General features: G+C 37.5%; 1 protein-coding gene across 1 annotated transcript in view; it reads left to right on the forward strand.

Moving 5' to 3' along the window:
• ITPR2 (inositol 1,4,5-trisphosphate receptor type 2) overlaps nt 1-22,427 on the forward strand; it is a 467,092-nt gene that overhangs the window by 190,973 nt on the left and 253,692 nt on the right. Inside the window, exons 27-32 of the mRNA XM_012739535.3 lie at nt 9,316-9,405; nt 9,517-9,642; nt 10,415-10,537; nt 11,170-11,370; nt 13,768-14,019; nt 17,412-17,537. Coding sequence (XP_012594989.3) covers nt 9,316-9,405; nt 9,517-9,642; nt 10,415-10,537; nt 11,170-11,370; nt 13,768-14,019; nt 17,412-17,537 — 918 coding nt within the window. The remainder of the gene's footprint in view (nt 1-9,315; nt 9,406-9,516; nt 9,643-10,414; nt 10,538-11,169; nt 11,371-13,767; nt 14,020-17,411; nt 17,538-22,427) is intronic.

Raw genomic sequence — 22,427 nt, forward strand, 5'->3', positions numbered from 1 at the left:
CCCACATTTTTGTCTTTGACCAAAACCAAGGCCAAGACAGGTGCCATTTTGCTCTTCTTTTGAAAGAGATGGGCCACATCTTTCCTGGTTTATCATCATGGGTGTCCCTTTTAGGTATTCTTGGCTCTATGCTGGGGTCTCTGCTCAGACTTTCCATCTGGCTTGGGATCCAGGCTTTGTTTCCCTTGTGGTGTGTGTGTGTGTGTGTGTGTGTGTGTGTGTGTGTGTGTGTGTGTAACTGACATATTAAAACTCAGAGTCCAGGTTATTAGGCATGGACTGAAACTCCCACGGTCAATAGTGGCTTTAGTGCTCAATTATTGCTCTAAAATTTTTATGTATTTTCATGGTTTCTGGCCTCCCTACTAAAACGAGATATTTTAAATATTTTATCTACCATTTTTAAATGTTATAGAGGAGAGATTTCTCTGTACTTTATTTTGTCATATTCTATTTGACAGTTCTTAGCAATAGACAACTGTTCTTTATTTTAAGCCCATCTATTTGTCCCTGTGATGTCTATTCACTGATGGACAACGTGGACCATATCTGAACCTCCTGTACTTAAATAACTGTCATGTTTCTCCAGAGTAAAATCCTTGTTTCAAACCCTGTTTAAAGTGTAATTTCAGTCTATTTACCATCATGCTTACTTGCCTTTGTACACAATTTTTCATTCCCTTTCTTAAAGTTTGATATCTAGAATCAAATCTAATATTCCAGCATAGCTCTTGCCCTCAAAGAATGAACACACGGAATGAATGCTCATAAAACAGTGTGACAGAGTAGTTGATTAAATAGTGAACTATGCAGTACAGAAAAGGGAGAGGTCAGTAAGGGCCTGCTGACTTGGGGAAGGCTTCTCTCCAGATGTGTAGCATGGGTCTATTTTAAAGGATAGGGAGGAATTAGTTAGTTAATGTATTCAAGACTAATAGCAAGAGAAGCAAAATTCAACAAGAATAAGCTATTTGTATTTGAAATGGCTAGATATTGGGAGGCTTTGAAGATTCTTGGGTAGGGAGGTGAGTATACTATCTTGAAAAATTTAGTCTGGCAGAATCTAGAATGGTTCAGAAGAAGAGGCTAAGGTAGGGCACCAATTAAGAGGCTCCTGTACAAATTCAGGTGTAAGGTTATGAAACAAGAACCTAGTGAGGTAGGAGTAGAAATGTACACGCATAGGTGGATTGAGAAGCCAGGAGTATGCTACACATATAATAGATTAACAGAAGGGGGAAAAGTGAGAAACTACAAAGTTACTAATTTACACACAGCCCAATAATCTGTGTTATGCAATGAACCAGCAGCCAAAGATAGTGGTGATGTATTGTAAACAGGATGCAGTATGTCACAGTATCAATGGAAACAGCCAGTAGCAGGCAGCATGCACTCTAGCAGGCGGATACAAACAATAGTGCTTTGTTGTTTAGTAAATCTTACAAAGGCTCTAAACACAGGACGATTGGAATTGTTTTAAAACAGCTCATAATGGTCTAACTTTGTGCCTGCTTACATATCAGAAGATCAGATAACATTAATGTGATTCTTCATTTTGGGAATAAAAAAATGTCTCTGATAATATAGAAGTGTGTTGTTTTTGTTTGTTTGTTTTTGCCTCAGTGGTAAGTTCTATATACACTGTGGGCAATAAATGTGAATTGAAAGTCTGTTTACTAACACTAACAAATCTCAGCATATGATCCAAAATAATCTCATTACTGTAGTTGATCTCTTATAAATAAAGAGAATGGAATAGATTTGGTCACCTAGTAAGCCCGTTGCATCCCTGGAGCCTATGAGCTTTATTATCGATAGTACATTATAGTCTTTTCCTTCATTAAACTTATCTTCCAGGGCATTAGAAGACTGTACCATCATTTCTGAAAGCTTAAAGGCTAGACAAAGTATAACAAGTTGACATTATCAGTAGCATTGGGAGCAATTACTAATTGCTAATCACATTCAAATACGTGTTGACTTCTAAATATAGGAAGGGGAGATTAACTCAGGAAACCATATCCTAGTGGGTTAAGTCAGGATTGCCCTTTGTTTAGGATTCAAAAGCAGGTCACTTGGGCATTGTGGTGCTTCCAAGACAAGTTCCTACTCATGATATTTATTTTGATGGTTAATTTTTCTTACAACGATTTTGCTTCTATATTTGTATGTATATCTATATTTATCTCTATCTACCCACCTATATGTGGTTGCCAGCTTCTTTGAAACAATTTAGTTATACTGTCACTGATCTAAGGTCTGTTGTTTAAACCATCTATCTAGTTTTTACTTCAAAGACTATATTTCTCATTTTCAGGTCTTCTAATTGGTTCTTTTTCATATCCACCCATTTTAGATTTATATCTGCCTGTTTTTACTTCATATTTTCTTTTGTTCTTTCAGCCGGTGATGTAAGGAACAGAATTAATGGAAAAATGTCCCTTGGGGCTCATTCTGGGTTGTCCGGACAACGAGCTGGCCGGGACTGTTCTTGCAGGATGGGGCGTTGCTCTCTTCCAAGAGGCTGTACACTTTCTTGGCTGCTCATGGACCTGTGGCCTCTGCCCCCAGCAGAAGCAGTCTAATGTCTATAGACCATGGGACTGGTGTTCTTAAATGATTCCTGTGAACAACAGGCACTGCCTGGTGCTGAATCCGTTTGTCTGAACCTTCACTGAGAAGGTTACTCTCAAACTTGCACGTAGTTGCTGTGGGGGTAGAGGATGTGGCTACTTGGACGTCTAGACCCACTCTATCCAGAAGAGCACCCAGCACTTCTGTGTGGGGTGATGGTAGGATGGGGGACCCATGCCTTCCCTTCTATTGCTGATGCTGGGCTTGTAGTTTCCCCTTTCCCAATAAAAGCTACACATGGTGAGTGACACCATGGTGTCCTCATGAACACTGTCGCGTGACACGTGGCAACCACAGAGGGGTCCAACTGGTGTGAGAGATGTTATTATTCACTATCTCTAGGATAATTTTAAACATACCTATTTATAAGTCCTCTCAGAAGATTTCTTGATTGTTTATATTTCACTGGGCATGATGGAATCCTATTGTTGAGTTTTTGGTTCTCTTTCTTAGCATTAACATTCCTAATAGGAGTTTGAATTATAGTTTGCAGATCTATCTTAATTAATTATTATTGATTAATTATTACATTTCATTAATTATACATTAATTCCTTCCTTTCTTCTCTCCCTGCCTCTCTTCTTTACCTCCCTCCATGGGTTTTGCACTATTTCTCTCCAGGCACACCTTCCTGTCTGATGGTATTCTGCTACCTACACATCTCCTTACTCTTTAAAAGCAAAAACCATCTTCCATTCTTTGCCTGCCACTTCCGATCTTTTTTCCTTTGATGAAGCGAGGAAGGAAGCAAAGCCCTCTAGAAGGATATCTTGAAGAGAAAGCTCTGCTTTCCCAAATGTTAGTATTTGATTCTGCCCAGTGGGAAAATAGTTCTCCATTAACTTGTTTCTTCATCAAAACTTGTGATTGGTGAACTGACTTTTGACAACAGTTAACTGGTAGAATACCTAAGCCGCATGGCCTGGTACAAAAAGAGCCCATATGTTTTAGACAGAATCTTGCTACTTGACTTGAACAATGAGGGATGCTGTGGTAACTGCACGAAGAGCTTTTATCCCTTAACTGTAGCCAGTGCTTTCCTGAATTTTCTTTTTATGGAAACTGCTTTCTTGTCTCCAGTTTCTATTTTTGCCTCAGATCTCATTATATAATTTATTTACTTGTTTCTATCACTGTACATACTCTTGTCCTGTATGTCTGAGTTAATGCCACTGAAGGTGATTGCCATACATGAGTATCAATCAGTAAGTCCTTTTCACATGATGTAAATCTGAAAAAAAATTTTTGTTTTTTACCCAAAATTATTTAGTTTTTAAGGGCTCTATTGTACTACTATTTTTACTTCCTGTACAGTGTTTTGTTATTTTATGCCACTCTGTTGACTAAAAGGTTGCCCATCCTTTCTACATTCTATATAATATTGGCAAGTTTTTAGCTGCTTGGAAGTTGTACCAAAAAACTCCTGGGCTATATTATAGCTGTATGATAATGGGTTCCTGTTATGCTTTTATGAAAGCAGTTATTAGTTTACATTAGACGTACCTATCATTGATATATTCCCAGTTTTTCCTAAATATCTCTGTAAGCAAAGAGGATGCACCCCAGTGACACACACTTTTTTGTCATCTTATTTATCAGAGGTACAGATAGTAAAGGAGATTTAGGGTGTTTTCTAGGACATCAGATTAAGCATCATCAAATACTATTATAAAGTGACATCAAGTGACTTAGAAAACATCAATATTTGTATTTGTCTTGAAACAGAAAGAAAGGAAAATGGGTTTGGGGTAAGGTAAGGAAATATGTATGTATTCTCAAGAAGGAAAGGGATTTGGGCTCAAGTTGAGGAAAAAAGAGTCTGGAGGGAAGTTATCTGCCTGTAAGGTAACGGAGCACACAGCCTCTTCCGCCCCTTGTGGATCTGGGCCCAAGTCTTCAAGCTGTCTTAAGTGCCTCCCAGGGAGGCAGAGACTGTCAACTATGACACTGTGATGGCCCAAATTAGTTTTACATGCAAGGTCAGATAAACAGATCTAGGGTGACGTCTTCCTCAGTGACTAGTACATGGGATTACTATGAGATGGGAGGGAGAAAAAAATACCTCCTCAGCCCACAGAGGGTTATCATGCAGTCATCTCAGGGAGGTAACATTTATTCTGAAGAGCTTCAGCTAAATTATAATCTTCATGGCCCCAAAGTATAAAACAGTTGGTTATTAGATCTTTTTTATTCCCCCATGTTTTGGAGGGAGGAGAGGAAGGGAGAAGGAAGGCATTTGGGACCCGAAGTTGGGGGAAAGGGTGGTTGGTACAAGGAGGGCCCTGGCTGGATTGAAGAGTGGTTACCCAGAGAAGGCGAGAGATGCAGATGGTGAGCAGAAGGCTTTGCAGTCTGGCTGACTTGACAACTTTGCTGAAGAAGGACCTCCTTAGACTTCAGTGGGGTGGGGATAAATAGAAGGCATGCACTGAGCTATTTTAATCACGCAGCTGCAGATGAAGGCAGTTCTACGTGGTAGGATTCGGGAAGTTCTATTTTTAAAAGCACGATTGCTCTTACTTAATTTAAATTAAGGAGCCAGGTCCCCATTCACTGGTGCTAATATTTATGTCATCATACAGTTTATACAATATTATTTTCTTATATCACTTTTGTTATTGATATAAAAGAGTTTCCCTGCCTGATGTAAAAAACAACCACAAAAAAACTGGGGGCCATGTGCGGTGGCTCATGCCTGTAATCCCAGCACCTCAGGAGGCTGAGGCAGGAGGATTGCTTGAGGCCAGGAGTTAGAGACTAGACTGAGCAATATAGCAAAATGCTTTCTCAGAAAAATAAGAAAAATTAGCCGGGCATTGTGGCACATGCCTGTTGTCCAAGTTACTTGGGAGGCTGAGGAAGGAGGATTGACTGAGCCCAGGAGTTGTGGCTGCAGTGAGCTATGATCCCAGCTTGAATGACAGAACGAGACCTTCTCTCTTAAAAAAAATTAGGGGGGAAGCTATGTTTAGAACCAGTATTTACTGTTTGTGTCTCTTCCTAGAATCCTGCTGCCCACCTAATTTCTGGACTGTTCTTGCTATCTTGTTTCTGAACCTGACGTTTTATGGTATATACTATGCAATTACAAATATAGCTGCCTCTATAAAATGACTTAACTAGCTGTTTCCCATATTCCATTAGAGAGAATAAATTCAGGTTGTCCAAATGATAGGAAGCAGTGACAATAAAGTGCAACTACTTTTGGAGCACTGTATTTATTCTTCAACCCTCTTGTCTAGAGGATCATTTGGAGGGGTACTATAAGCAAGGCACTATTCTCAGTGTTAACAATGTTTTTTGTTTATTTTTGTTGTTTGTTTTTTTCCTGCGTCTATTGAACTCTGGGATTCTGCATAAGTTTCCCTGATATTCTGTCATTAGAACAAATTTAGGGCTTTGTAGATTTGGCCACATACCTAGGAATAAAGTTTTATAGAATATAAAAAATATAGTCAATTTCTGCCCTTTCTGGAGGAAAACTTGTGCAACACCTTTACACCATTTTGGCATCAAAATAAGAAAATAAAACCTAACTGTAGTTACATGGTTTACATATTTGTTAAATTATCCTGATCACTGCTTTGGAATCATCCAGATGTTCTATGGGTTTTTGTTCAATTTAATTACATTGAATTATTTTATGAAATTAAAAGGGCTTGTTTATTCAATTCTCTAGTGTCATTGCCTTTTGTTGACTGCTGGCAATTTTAAATTAAAATCATTATTCTTCATAATTTCCATACTTACAGAGTTTAGCATTGTCTGTACCTTCCCCTGGGCTGAAATAAAGAGCATAACTTTTTGTAATGTAGTACATTTTGCCTATGATTACGTTCCTTAAAAGAAGGCATTTGTTTTTTTCTTTAGGTTATTGTTTGAAGAACAGGCTTAAATATATTTGCCAAAGCATTGCCAAAGCTTTCTTTAAAGTTGACATATATCAAAAGATCTCCTTTCTACCGAGGGAGCTTTGTCAATCTTAAGACTTGGTAATATCTTAATCTTAGTTTGTGGTACAAACTTGGTTTTCTTTAGTATTTCTTTTGTTATAGAAAAAAATGGAATGGTTGTTTTAAAACTTCAGCCTCCACGTTTGTGATCAGAAAAAGGAAATCTTATTATATTTCTAGCTTTTGCAATTTCTACTTCTCATCAATAATTTCCACTATCAAATAGAAACCGTATTTGTGTCATTCTTTGACCTCCATTGTCTTTTCATCTAAGTAAGTTTCCATTTGTCTTAGCCAGTTGGGCTGTGTTTCTTCTTCTATACCTGCTTCACTGACATATATAGTTTAACGTTTTCTCCTGTACCTTTGTAAGATTTGCTTAACGGTTAGTGTCTTGCAGGTAATATCTCACATTCTTTTCTCTCTTTTATATGCCTGGTTCATGTGAAGATTGGACTGCTTTCATTTCTGTCCTGGTATTCATTAAGGTGTCTAGGTGACACAGCCCTGGAATCTCATGTGTAATATTTTGAAGGCTTTCAGCATTTGCATCTTTTACTTTTTGCAGTGCCAGTGCTAGTGAGTGGAGAGACAGGTGGCCAGAAAGGCAGAAGGTAATCTTGAAAAGTATCATGTCACAATGAAACAAAGAGAATGGGGCTTAACGAAAATGGTAGTGAACCACAGAGTCAAACGCTGAAGACAGTTTTGGTAACTGGGAGTCACTGGCACATAAAGCAATTTTAGTACAGTGTGGTATAGAGTATTCATTTGAGAAATTCAGTGGGGCCAATAATCTGAGAGGCAAAGACACCTTCCCAGGATGTGCAAGTGCTTGGATTGCTTTAATCTGACAATATTTTTGAAGAGATGAAAGAGTTAGTAGAGGGTGGCGATGAAGCAGGGAGGAATGGGGCAGGAAGGAGGGGCGAGAGAGAAGGAATTTCCAAATCCGTGCGTCATAAGTTTTGTTCTCTGAGACACAGGAGGAAAGGTAGACAGGTTGGTGGATGGTACTGGAAATTTTGAGATGGAAAAAACGAAATGCCATGGAGAGGAATTTCCATCCACTCAGTAAAATGAGAGGAGGTCACCTGCTTAAGTGGAGTTTGGGGTGGGAGCCTCAGGACAGTATTTGCCAGAGAGAGAATCGAAAGAGAAATACAAAGCTGACTAAGGAAAGGTGCTGGCTCAAATCAGTCTGCTGGGTGAAGTCTTTCATCAGAATTGTTTGACTAGCAAGGAAAGTATTTCGTTCTTTCTTTATATTTATTTTGTGATTTGTTTGGAGCACAGTAGGAAAAATAGCTTAGAACAAATGAAAGTTTATCAGTTGGCCTTATATATTTTTGATACTTTTTTCCTGAGCTTAGACTAGTGTCTCCTATAACTGAGAAAGACCAACACCATCATTATAGTAAAAAAATTTAGGGTGTTTTTGGTTGAACTTGACGTTCATGCCAAGTGCAATTTTGCATATATTGTAAATCAGGGAAGCCATCAGGCCCCACTCTACCTGATTGCCCAGTCTTTTGCTGCGTGTACTGTCAGTTCTTGCTGTTTTCTACATGCTGTTAATGCTCGTTCGTGCTGCAGTACCTTTGCCTAAGGTGACTTCTTCACCTCACAAGTCTTGCCCCTGCCCATTCACACCTCCTCTATACTTAACTGGATGGTTTTCATCTTTGAAGACCTTGGCTTAAACTTGACCTGCCTCATAAAGCTGTCTAAAGCTGTAGCACTCCTCTCTCTCTTTCTCTCTCTATCTCTCTCTCTCCCCATCTGAATAGTGAATTCTGCTTAGTTCAAATCTTTATTTTCATATTTTTCCCTGTTTTCTTAGGGGGACCTGTGAGAAGGACCATAGCTTCTGTGCATTTCTTTTAGATCCATATGTATTAAGTCCTAATAAATGTTCTGTACGGAATTGTTTGTAATTGGTGTTTTATGTTCACATGGTGACCCCAATAGTTGATATTTACAATCTGTGCAATCCCTATACTTGCTTTTTATTGTTATGCTACAGATAATAGTTGTTATGATTAAGTATTTTTGGTGTTTCAGGTCCTCTTAATAAGCTTTATTAATTTAGTAATTTAAAATGTTATTTTTAATTTGAGTCTTATTTTTCTTTCTTCATTTTCGTGGTTCTGTGCATGCTTGGTTGGTCCCAATTCGTGACTGTTAAGGATGTCATGGTAACCTGGCAGAGAGAATCCTTGGGTTAAGTTGTTCTTTCCTCCCTTCCCCGAGATGTGTTCAGCTGCTATGATATGCTCCCTCAGAACATATTCTGTTCATCCTCATGATAAAATTATGTTTTTTATGCCCTAGATTTTTCACTATTCCTTCTTTTGTAGGCAATATAAAACCATAATGTGTCTGAGATATATATATATGTATGTGTATATATATATACACACACACACATATATATAATCTCATAAAAGTATATACTAATACATGTAATAACTTTTAAAAGTTAACTCATAATTAGTAGTAATTCCATTTATCTTGTAATTTGGTTCTTATTGGGTAGAGGTACTTCATATGGCTTATTCAAGCCAAAGAACTTTTTATGCAGTAAAAAAGTACAAAAGAAGCATTTAAGTTGAATCATGAATTTATTACAAAATAATTACAAAATACATTTACTATTAATACAAAATACATAAATTTATTACAAAGTTACAAGTGGCATAAGAATGCATATTTGTGTTTATTTTAGGAATCAAACATTCTAAGTCCAGTGCAGGATGGAACAAAGAAACCTCAGATCGACAGCAATAAGAGCAACAACTACCGTATTGTAAAGGAGGTCAGTAGATATACAATATTTTTAATAGATTTATATTTGCTACAAGAAATTTTTGCTTATATTTCATATTGTTGTTTGTTACATTGAATGTTTTTCTTTTTCTTTTAAAAGATTTTGATTAGGCTAAGTAAACTTTGCGTACAGAATAAAAAGTGTCGGAATCAACATCAACGATTACTGAAAAATATGGGGGCTCATTCAGTGGTGTTGGATCTTCTGCAGATACCCTATGAAAAGGTTAGTCCTTACTTTTTTTCTTTAACTTTTCATTTTGCTACAATTTCAAATGTTTAGCCAAGTTACCAAGAATTTTTTCTCCCTTAATTATTTGGGAATAATTCACCCACCTGATGCCCCATCAACCCTGAGCCCTTCAGTGCATATTTCCTACAAACACAGGCTCACTTCTGCACAGCCCCACCACGGCCTTCCAGCAGGAAAGAGCATGGCACTCCACTGTCCCTCATCCCTGCATACTACTCACTTCTCTCCCTTTGTCCTAATCCTGTCCTGTTTCACTAGAGGAGGAAGGAGTGAGGGCAGAGCAGGAGGAAAAGGGGCGAGAGCAGGAGAGGAGAAGGAATGGAAGGAATAGATGTTGGGAGAGACAGGAAGGAAGAAGTATGAGAATGAGGGATGGAGAAGGTGGGGGAAAGGGAGAAAAAAGGAAAAAAGAGACAGAAAAAGCCAGATATATAACATACTGGGAAAGGGGGCACATTTCTGGGAGAGGAAGAATTAGAGGGCCAGGAGGGTACAGCAGAGAGGGGAGGAGGAGTGAGATGAGAGGACAGAGAGAGGGGAATGCACCACGGGGAGGTGGGGGCAAGGCAGGGGTGGGAGAGGTGGCTCTGTGCAGAGATGAGGAGCATGGTGCATGGTCAGAAAGGGGAGTGAAAACAGTGGGGCAGGGAGAAAAATAGTTGATGGGTGAAAAGGCGTATTTTTGGTAACACTTCACTCTCCTGTGTTTGTTTCTCTGCATCACGTGCTGCTCTTTAACTTATAGACTGATGAAAAGATGAATGAAGTAATGAATCTAGCCCATACGTTCCTGCAGAATTTCTGTCGAGGAAATCCACAGAATCAAGTTCTTCTTCATAAACATCTGAATTTGTTTTTAACTCCAGGTGTAAGTATTTTAGAGACTTCTAATATGTATAGTTAAGTGTGCATCAAATTTGTTTTAGTAACATTAATGATTATAATATTTTTAATTTTCATAATCTCATTTTTTCCTTGTAGGGATTCTTTCCCTAAAAGCAAACATCTTATATTTCCATTAAGGAAACTTTTAAAGAAACTTGAAAAATTACATGAATTGTACATGCAAAATGATGACTTCACTTATATGTATGTAGTTTAATGTCAGGAAAGAGATACGGTAGAACAAAGAAGTAATTCTACAATACCACGACCAAGATAAATATTGAAAACTCAAAGGTGGAGTTTGCCCTTGTCTGTAAAATGTGTTTCAGTGGATTTGAGGGAAGAGCTAACTTTGAATTTTAAATTAATCTCAAGAATACTGTTGCCAACATCATGCACTTTATGATAATAAGCTCCTTTCTCCAACTAAATTCCTTTGTTAGCTCAGTTTTCCTTTAGTAGTTAATGATCTCATTGCATTTCATAAAAGACTTGCACAGAAAATTCACTATGGCTTTGTATAAAGCTGGTCACAAGCAGGGAAATTAGTGTAAATACTGTAGAATAGAAAATTGATCTTGTCAGAATTACAAGGGCACGTTCTTCTGTGTTTAGCTCCTTGAAGCAGAGACCATGCGGCACATCTTCATGAACAATTACCATCTGTGCAATGAAATTAGTGAGAGAGTTGTGCAGCATTTTGTGCACTGCATCGAGACACATGGCCGCCACGTGGAGTACCTGAGGTTTTTGCAAACGATTGTCAAAGCAGATGGCAAATATGTGAAGAAATGCCAGGATATGGTAATGACAGAGGTATGTTCTCAGTTTGCATTTTATCAGCTTCACGTAAACAATATGTATTTTCTGTTAATTTAGAGTGAAAACAACCCCAACAACATAGGTCTGGAAAATAATGTAATCATAACTACTTAAGAACAAGTATATTTTGCTTTAATCTAGTGAAGCAATGTGTCTTAAGTTGGTTTTGTGATTTTCTGAGAGCTGACTTTTCTTTTATATCCATAATGAATTCATGTATTTTAAATAATGGACAAAATCCTATGAAATGTTATGGATTATTTGGAATTTTGGAATGAAAGCGACAAAATTTTATATCTTTAAGTTTCCGATAATATTTCAAAGACAGATGAACTCTTGTCTTTCCAGTGCCTTTGTTGCTCTGTTTGTGAAATATAGAATGGGTGTTCTCTGCCACTCTCTGCTACTGTTTGCAGAGTGCTTTAAAGAGAATCAAACTAATTAATAAAAAATACTCATCAGTGGCTTATTGTAACATGTGGAAACTTGCTGTTTAGAATAAGTTAATAATTTCAGAAAAACGAATGGATGAAATGCTTTTTATTTTGCCTTTTTCATTTTGATGTTTGATATTGAATGACATTTATGTAATAAGTTATTAGGAACCAAGTGTTACATGTTGAAGAATTGGCAGCTCAAAGAGCCCATTTGGGTAAATCATTGCTCTGTGATCTAATGATTCTCTAGTGGCCCATATGGATTATCCATTCATGGCTTCCATCAGTTACATAGTAGATTAGATTGGTTTGGGGGAATGTTTTTTTTTTTTTTTTTTTTTTTTGAGACAGAGTCTCACTTTGTTGCCCAGGCTAGAGTGAGTGCCGTGGCGTCAGCCTAGCTCACAGCAACCTCAAACTCCTGGGCTCGAGTGATCCTTCTGCCTCAGCCTCCCGAGTAGCTGGGACTACAGGCATGCGCCACCATGCCCGGCTAATTTTTTTTATATATATATCAGTTGGCCAATTAATTTCTTTCTATTTATAGTAGAGACGGGGTCTCGCTCTTGCTCAGGCTGGTTTTGAACTCCTGACCTTGAGCAATCCGCCCGCCTCGGCCTCCCAAGAGCTAGGATTACAGGCGTGAGCCACAGCGCCCGGCCATGGGGGAATGTTTATATATATATATATATATATATATATATATATATATATACACCTTAAATTTGGGCATGGGGAGATATCCATGTTGATTCAATATGAGTTCTTCCTGCCACATAGAAATCTTCAAATTAATTCAGCTTAAACCTTTGAATTGTTAAATGTAAAATATTGTTATTAAACATTTTAAGGAAAAGTTTAAACTTGTAAAATTTACCTTTTTCTTATCTACATTTACATTCACATTAGTTCTTCATTGCCTATAGATGTGGGAACTAATTTGATTTTGTATTATGATCACTAAGGAAAGAATTAGAATGGAAAAGCAGCCACTATGTAAGCCAGTCCTATGGCACTTGTCAAGTGAAGTGTTCTATGTGTAAAGAAGTATTTGTAATATAATATTATATTAATATATGATCCATATGTTTGACACATATGCATTCTCTTTCAATTCAAATTTCAAAGTAAGCCAATTAATTGGCTTATCAATTAAAATGTTACCAATTTAAATATAATAAATAGAGAAAAAATTATAGATCGTTTGTTACCCACCAAATATCTCACACTGTGATTAGAAAATTAGTAATGATAATAGATGGACAATAAGATGTCATAGAATTTGAACAATAAAATTACTACCTGCTGGAATTCTCCACTAAAATTATGTAAATAAAATATGAATGAAAATTTATGTTCTAAAAGCTCTTACCTATTTATGTCTTTGTCTTTCCCATTTTAAAGTCCTCTTTTTCTCCTTATTTCTCCCATCTATGATTTTTATATTTTATTCTCTGCTGATGCCTTCCCATGACACATGGAATTTTCCAGATTTTCGTAAAATTGCGTTTGGCTTAATGTACTTGCTTACGTATTCAGTCACTATTGAAGTGCATGGGGGCTTTTATTATGGCTTTGGTAAAATTATAAGATTTCTCATGCTTTCATGGTAGAGGTCTTCCATTTAAAGTGGAGGGAAATAACTTTCTTCTTTTCCAGGTTTAATTTCAGTGTAACTCACTGGTGAACAATTTACCATCTTCTATGCCATTTAATTCTTGCCCCATCTGCTGCTCCCATATCTCCCCGACTGGTTTTCATAGCATTCATAACTGATCCCTTGGCATATGACTATAATCTTTTCACTACCCTGCCTTGGCACAGCTCTGCTTTTGCAATATTATCTATGTTTATGCAAAGAGATACATGTGTTTTCAGATGGATCAAGCCTGTGGAAATAATTGCAAGGATGAACATTTGGGCTGCTATGTAGACTCTCTTATTATCATTTCAGTTGATAAATGGGGGTGAAGATGTGCTGATATTTTACAATGATAGAGCATCGTTTCCAGTCCTTCTCCATATGATGTGTTCAGAGAGAGACCGAGGGGATGAGAGTGGCCCCTTAGCCTACCACATCACCCTGGTGGAGCTGCTGGCAGCGTGCACAGAAGGGAAAAACGTCTACACTGAAATCAAGTGTAATTCCCTTCTGCCCCTGGACGACATAGTGAGGGTGGTGACCCACGATGACTGCATCCCTGAGGTAAGCCTGGCGAGCGCTTGGCAGCTGTAGAATCGTTATTAATTTTTAAAGTTTATGGAAGTCCAGAAGCCTCCCATACTAATAATAATATCATATATTTAGTCAAGGAATTGTAGCTATACAGGGTGGAAAATTTTAAAAGAGCATAAAAAGGTCTACTTTTTAATAAGATGTTCTGAAAGGAGTGATGAAAGAAGATAAACCTTTTCTTAAACTATAACCACTGTTCAGTGGGAGCTACTATACAAGTCTCGTAAATTCTAAACGTGGCATTGTGACTAAACAGGAAGGTTTACGTGTAACGTCTAGTGTGTTTTTGAGCATAAAGCAGGTGCTTGATAAATGATTCATAGTCATTGACTGGAGAGGCTAGGATAGTGCTGTTGCAGGACCATGTATCATTATTATTATTAAGTAATATAATCTGCAGGTTTACCTGGCTATATGGAATAGATGCAGTTTTGAAAATGTGCACACACATTTTGCTTTATTCACACATCCTCTTTGGTCCTTTGTCCTAGTTTGCCTCTGATGGTAAGAACAAAACTCAGTAGAAGCTGGTTGTCTGCCAGTAGGATTCTATTCACGAGGCTTCCAGAAATGTACACTGCAACAATTTCTTTCTTTTCCACCGTTGTGGTGTATTGTTGCAAAGTTCATAAATGTGTGACAATTTAATCACAGTAACTTTAAAAGGTGTCAGATGATGTTTACTTCCCAACTCTCAAAGAGTCCTATGCAGTGGTGGACTTGAAAGTATATTTTTGTGAAATTTTGTGGAATTGTTGATACCTCAGCCCAAAGGTACTTCATGTCTTGATTGGTTTGAAATAAAATGGCAGAGAGGAAGTATAGTGTCGTGATGAAATTCACAGGTTCTGTCCTTATTTGAGGTCCTGGTCCCGGCCATGTGTTTTCCTACTTGCAGTTCCCGCTGACTACACCACTCTTGCCTCTTATGTTCACCTAAGTGACTCCACTTCATCCTTCAGATCTTGATTCAAGCCTTTCTTCTTCCAGGAAGACTTCCCTGGCCTCTTTTAGAAAATGTGTCAGAGTCTATAGCTTGAAATTTCAACTTTATTAGTTAACAAATATCTGTTGACCAAAATTATATGCTCTATGAGGGTAATAACTGGGTCTGTTTCTATTCACCATCATCTTATATGGGGCTGGAACCTACACCCAATACATAGGTTTTGAATGAATGAACAAATGAATTAAAGGATGAGTCAGAATCCTGGATCTATATCTGCCTAGTTGTGTAACTGACTCCAACAGGTTTCTTAACCTTTCTAGTCTTTAATTTCCACAATTTTAAAGTGAAATAATTATCGTGTGTACCTGCTAGCATAGCTGGAGGATTAAATGAAATAAGATAACACATACTGAAGGCTGAGGGTGTTTGGCACATAGCAAACACTGAGTGAGGCCAGCTGCTGTCAGGATGGTTGTGATAGTGCCTGAGAGGCTCACATTGCCCCCACCCTGTGCCCATCCTGACACATGCACTCTGCCATGAATGGTTTGGTTAGACCTCAGTCAAGCACAGGGAATCACTTGGGTTTGGAAGCTGATCCTGCATTCCTTGTGAGTCTGACTTGCATTCCATGAATCCCCTAAAATCGTTCACTTGATTTTTTTTATGTATATGCATTTTTTCTGGGGAGATTTATAGCATTCATCAGATTTTTATAATGAGAGAAAGAAAAATGCAAATGAAGGAACTACTATCATACATACTTTAGAAATGCCATATTTCTATCATTTATCCTCTATCATATCAGTCCTTTATATGGAATTTGGCTAATTCTAGAAAGGAATCTTACTACATCTTAAAATAATACAGTTTTTTAGAGGATAAACTGTGAGCTTGTTTCTTCTCAGAAGAAGAAATCTAAATTTTTTTTAATGGCAATGAAATATTATTTAGTCAACATATTTAAATTCTCATAAACAGTTGTTGGGAATATAAACTAGTACAGCCACTATGGAGAACAGAATGAAGGTTTCTCAAAAAACTACAAATAGAACTGCTATATGATCTAGCAAGCCCACTACTGTGAATTTATCCAGAGGAATGGAAATCAGTATATATTGAAGAGACATCTGCACTCCGATGTTTATTGCAGCAATATTCACTGTAGCCAGGATATGGAATCAACCTAGGTGTCCAACAACAGATGAATGGATAAAGAAAACGTGGTATATGTGGATAATGGAATACTATGCATCCATAAAAAAGAACAAAATCCTGTTATTTGTGGCATCATGAAGGGAATTGGAGGACATTGTGTGAAGTGAAATAAGCTAGGAATAGAAAGTTAAACACACGTGTTCTCACTCACTTGCGGAAGCTAAACAAAGTTGATCTCACAGGAGGAAAAAGTAGTACAGAGGTTGGGAAGGGTAGGGGGAGGGAAGGATAGAGACAGATTTGTTAAAGGATGCAAAATTACAGCTAGTTCAGAGGAATACATTCTAGTGCTCTATACCACTGTAGGATAACTACAGTTAACAGTAATATATTATTTAGTTTCAAATAGCTAGAAGGAGAATATTGAATGTTCCCAATACAAAGAAATGACAAATGGTTGAGATGATAGATATGCTAGTCACCTTGATCCTATCAGTATACATTATATGTATCACATCACTGTGTTTCCTACCAATATGTATAAATATTATGTGTCAATTAAAACATTTAACAATACTAACTTTATATTAGGACTCTCTTGGTTGCAAGTGACAGATCCCTGACTTAAACTAGTTCAAACAAAAAAGGGAATTGTATTGGCTCCTGTACTTGGGAATTGGAAGGATGGCTGTTTAGATGGATCCAGAGGTTTAAGCAATCTCAGAATTCCTTCCATCTCTTGTCCTTTTTTCCTTTATCCTTCTGCCTCATTCCCTGCTTCTGGGCATAGTTTTCCTCCACATTCCTGGAGAAGATGGTTTCGTGAAGTTCAGGTTTACCTTTTGTTTCACTGTAGCAATGAGTGAAAAAAGAAAGAAAGAAAGAAGAAAAAAGAGGAAAAGGAAGAGGAGGAGGAAGAGGAGGGGAGAGAGAGAAAGAAAGGGAGAGGGAGAAGAAGAGGAGGGATTTTGACTCCTAATGTCTCAAATATGATAGGCTTGGTTTGAGTGAAGTGCCTGTTCTCACACCAGTCACTGCACTTGGGGGATGGAGGGCCAGGCCATGTGTTCACCTCTGGGTCAGTGGGTATCTTGGCTAAACAAGGGAAATGGGAATGCTTTCTGGGTAGACATGAAGCCTGCTATAATTTACTATAGGAACTAACACGAAGTTTATATTGTCCTTTTGTAGTTGACACTTGAGAGTGAACAATAAAGAAAACTTAACTTCCTTTTTGTATTTGAAACTTGCACAGATTAAAATTGCTTACGTGAACTTTGTTAATCACTGTTACGTCGACACAGAAGTGGAAATGAAGGAAATCTATACAAGTAATCACATATGGAAATTATTTGAGAACTTCTTGGTGGACATGGCAAGGGTAAGTTACGCTTTGACCATTAAATACTATTTCACATTTAGTAAAGGTCGTGGACATATATTTTGACTGAATAGTATTAAGCATCTGGGTGGAAACTTGCAATTTAACCCACTCCTTTTGATTTCATTTGTGACATTCATAAAGTTGTGACTGAGTTTCACAAGATTGTGAGTGAGATGCTTTCCTGTATCTGGGATTTCTCTTTCTCACCCTGAAGAAAGATTAAGGAGCTACCAGAAGGTTTCAAATTCAAGTTACAAAAATAAGTATGGTTAAATGAGTAGAGTGTGGTCTTCTGGGCAAATTTACTTATACACAAAATATTTATACTTAGTATAGTATACATAGCAACAGATAAAGTATTCATTTTTCCCTTTACAACCAACTATAATTGTCTGTTATTAAATGGAATCTTAGTGGCCTTTTTACATTGGTTAGAGAAGACATTTAGCAGAGGTCAATTACAAACCACAGATGAAAGAGACCTTAAGAGGTCTTAACCATTGCTCTCAGGCAGATAGGACTCCCCACGACTTAGCATTGCCCACTCTTGCCTATTCGAAGTCTTTCCTGGAAACATGCTCCAGTAATTTAATCATCTGGCATTTTCTGTCATGTCAGCCAAGTTATATTATGCTTTTTCTTTGAGTCCATTTCCTCTTATTTGTTTTGTTGGGGGGTATTGGTGAGAACATGTGGAGCTGGTTGGTATTTTCCAGATACTTCCCATATATGATTTTGCTCTCTTGATATTGAGTAAATGAATAAATGAAGAAAGAAAAGAAGGAATCTTCTTGATAGACAATAATTTTCTTTAGAATGTCTTAGCCTTTTCTTTTGTATACTGAGTTATCATAATAGGGTCTATTAGTCTTTTTTTTTCTTTTAAATCTTCTCTAGTTTTCCCTTTGAAGTTATGGGACATGATGATCAAATAAGGGTTTCACTAATAGAAGATGGTGTATAGATCATTCCTTAGATCTAGTATGAGTTGTGGTTGCCTGTCCCAGTCCCTTTGGCCTGCCTGTATTCCTGAGTTTTTGTGGCTTTATGCAGGCCACATATAGATGGATTTGGAAAAGATGGATTAGTGAAGTCCATATTTCCACCATCTGACAAGAATGGATGCTGTTCTCTGTTAGCCCCCTGCACCCCTTTCTGAAAGGAGAGACAGCAAAATATATGTAATAAAACACTGACTACAGACAAAGACATCTGAGAGCACCCTTATACAATACAGTGAATCATGTTTTATTCCAGACCAGGAGCTCTTTTTATTTAGTCAAGGTTTCCAGGTGAAATGTGCTTATTTTACTTTTAGTATGACATAGGGTGTAAAGTAAGGTCATTCCTGTTTCACTTCATTTCTGTACAACTAAAAGGTACTTGCTACCTTTCTCAGGTAAATCTGCACCTGTAGAGAAACCATCGTGGTTTATGCAGCATTTGTTATAGCACTCATATTTATCCCCATTGACCTTGAGATAACCTTGTATCTGGCAAGCTAGAAGTACCAGAGACCTTGAACTACAGGAAGGCTTACATGCCAATGACTGAGCTTTAAAATTGCACGTGCAGGAAGATATTAAAGAGATTATAGACTGATTTGCAGAGTTGCACAGGGCTATGGACTAAGGATAAGCTTGAAAAAGACCAAGGTCACATTCTAGGCAGCATGAGCTATAAAGCTGAAAGGATTTTTATTTTTTAAGCTAAGGAAAGCTGAGGATAACTGTCATTGATTATACCACCTTGGAAATGCTCTTCCCATTGATGTATTCACCAGGCAAATATGTACAAATTAACTTTCTTTTTTAAAAAACTACATATGTAGAAAGGATTTTTATTTTAACTATTTTTATTATGTATATAATATTTATTTTTATTGTGTATATAATATTTTTATTATGTATAAAATATTAATATTATTTATTATATAAAGTCTCTAGGGGAATTTTAAGATCTTGGTCTATTCACTTTTTACGTTCAACCACAACTGCTTAGCTACATTGCAAAGGTAGTTATTTCCTTTTTGTTTCCCTCTTAGGTATATTTTAAAGCAGCAACTCTTTAATCCCTTCACTAGGTTGGACAGGAAATCACCCTTCTTCCTGTTTCAGGGAAGAAAAAGGAAACTTGACTTTCCTATATCTGGGATTTCTTTTTCTCCCCCTGAAGAAAGATTAAGGAGCTACCAGAAAGTTTCAAATTCAAGTTACAAAAATAAGTATGGTTAAATGAGTAGAGTGTGAGCTTCTGGGCAGATGTTCAGTTCAGTAGAGCAGTAGTTTTTTCTGATTCAGTACATGTGAGACTTTGCATTTTTCACAAGTTCCCAGGTGATGCTGAAGCTACTGGTCCAGGGACTATACTCAGAATCACTGTAGTAGGGCTTGGTGGTTAAGAGTAGGGATGTCACAGGAGTTAGCTAGACCTGAGTTCAAGTCCAGATTCTGCCTCTCACTAGCTCAGTTATATTGGGCAAGGTACCTAACTCCTTGGAACCTGAGCTTCCCTATTTGTAAAAAGAATACAATATTAACACATTCCTCCCTGGATTACTGGGAGGATCCAATGAGATAATGCATATGAACCTGTTAACACATGCTAACAGCTAGTAAGAGAGTTGGTTACATCATTTACATCATTGGCCCTAGGATTATGACAAGGTTATATGCATCCTTGTAAGTTATATTGGGAAACTTCCCCAAGACCTATACCAAATGATGTATTAATATAACCAAAAGGAAGACTGTCCAGCACAGGCAAGAGCTGGACCCACGTCCGTGAAGCTGGACATACACAACAGTAGTTGACATGAATAACCAGCCACCTGTGAGATGAAGCAAATTCAGATATTCCAACAAAACTATGAAATCCTGGAATAGTTGATGTATATAATTATGAAATGGCAAAGGTAATCTATCTGGAAGAAAGGAATTTGATAAGTTAGACCTAAAGAATCACAGCATGCTAGGGTTGGAAGAGACTAGTAGTCAACTTTATATCTCCTTCATAGTCTTCAGCACCTGCTCGGATATTTCCATTAACAATGTTCTTATGACTTTTTGATATAATTAGTTTCATTATTACACAACTTTAACTGTTAAAAGCTCTATATATTGAGCCAAATTTTTACTTATCATAATTTTTACTTATAGTCAATTTTTACTCACAGTTCTTCTTGCAGCAACATATAACAATTCAACTAAACAAAGATGTGAGTATTTACTATAATCACCTTCTCATTATTCTCCTCACTAGTGATCCACTTTGAAATGATAAAATTATATAACTTAAAGGTACTTAAGGTCATCTCCGTTGGGCTCATAATCTTTCCTATGGGCTCCAGAGAGATTATTTGCTAGGTGACTCTCCTAGCTAGTTACAGAGGCATTTTGCTGCAGCCTAATCCAGTGCTTTTTTTCTCCAATGGCTTCCCAAATATTTTATGATAGCTTCACGTCTCCCATTATTTTCTCCATGCGGTTCCTCTTCTGATATGGTTTCTGGGATCCTTGTTCAGCATACTTTTGGGTTCCTTCTGGTTTGTCTGTATTTCTGTTTGAAGACATGGCATTCATGATGGAACCCAGTACTTAGGCAGGGTCTGGCCAGCACAGTTTTATTTTAGTAGAAATTTGGAGAATAATTTTGTTTAAGAGGCAAATGAAATGTTAATATGTATTGGAACTCACATGACCTTCTGCCTTTCTTCTCATGTTTTTCTGGAGTCAGTACTGCCAGAATCTTTTTGTTTGTTCTTGAGTAAAGTCACCTTTATTAGTATCTTTCATTTTCCCATTTGTCTCCCCACCCCTTGTCTTTTATCTTGTTAAGACCCATATAGGAAAATCTTCCCTAAAAGATTGTTTTTAGTAAACTAGTGCTGTATCTGTATATCTCTCTATGTCTGTATCTGTATGCATATCTATCTATCTATAGTTTCACATATTTATTCCATTCTGATTTCCTGACAGAGAGAGTATCCGTGTCCCATAAGTACCCCAGACCTAGGCAGGCAGCAAAGCTACTAGACCCATGAAAAGTTGTTACATTGTCTTTTAGAGCATTTAACAACAGCCCACTTTGATCTATGTTCCAGCGCAGCTATTACAAAATTGGTGTTTATAGGGCAGAAATGCCCTTCTTTGGCTCTATAACCAATTGTTGTTGCATAATCAGGGAATTTGAGTCATTATTAGAAAGCACATGGAGGGAGTGGACTGTGATCCGTGTTAGCCTCAGACTATATTTTTTCTTTGAAGATGTTCCCAATTTTGCCATCAATGTCATGGTCCTATAATGACCAACAGTACTCTAAGTAATGGACTGGCAGACTGAAATTAGATCAAGAAATAATTTAGAAGGTGCACCTAACTCGATGTCAAGCCAATGTTCCATCAGTCATTGCTTAGCAAGACAAATCTGTGTATTTCTCTCTCAGATAGATCACTTGAGCCATTTGCTCCCATTACTTAATTTACCAAATAAATAGGTGGGAGATAGGAGTAAAGATAGAATTTATATGTTCCTTTAAACACGCTTTCCCAGTTCTTTAATTTGATGGGATTAGATGGGTTTTCTCCTCTCCATCTATTCTCATAATGACTGAAGAAGGAGGAGGAGGGGGAGGGGAGGAAGAGAGGAAGGAGAAGGAAGAGAAGAAGAAAATGGCTGCTGTTTCAGGTCACTCCTCTGCTCAGATTCCTCCATGACTTCCTGTCTAACCTGGAGTGAAAGCCTGCATGATTTGACCTCTATCCCTGACCATTCTCTTCCCCTTGTCCTCTTACTGTCCCCTGAGCCATCTCTCTGTTCCACCTGGTGGCCTCCTTGCTGCTCCTCAAATGTGCCAACATGTTTTTAGCATGTTTGCATTTTCCTGGG

This window comes from Microcebus murinus, chromosome 10 (assembly GCF_040939455.1).
Source record: "Microcebus murinus isolate Inina chromosome 10, M.murinus_Inina_mat1.0, whole genome shotgun sequence".
Classification (NCBI taxonomy): Eukaryota; Metazoa; Chordata; class Mammalia; order Primates; family Cheirogaleidae; genus Microcebus; species Microcebus murinus.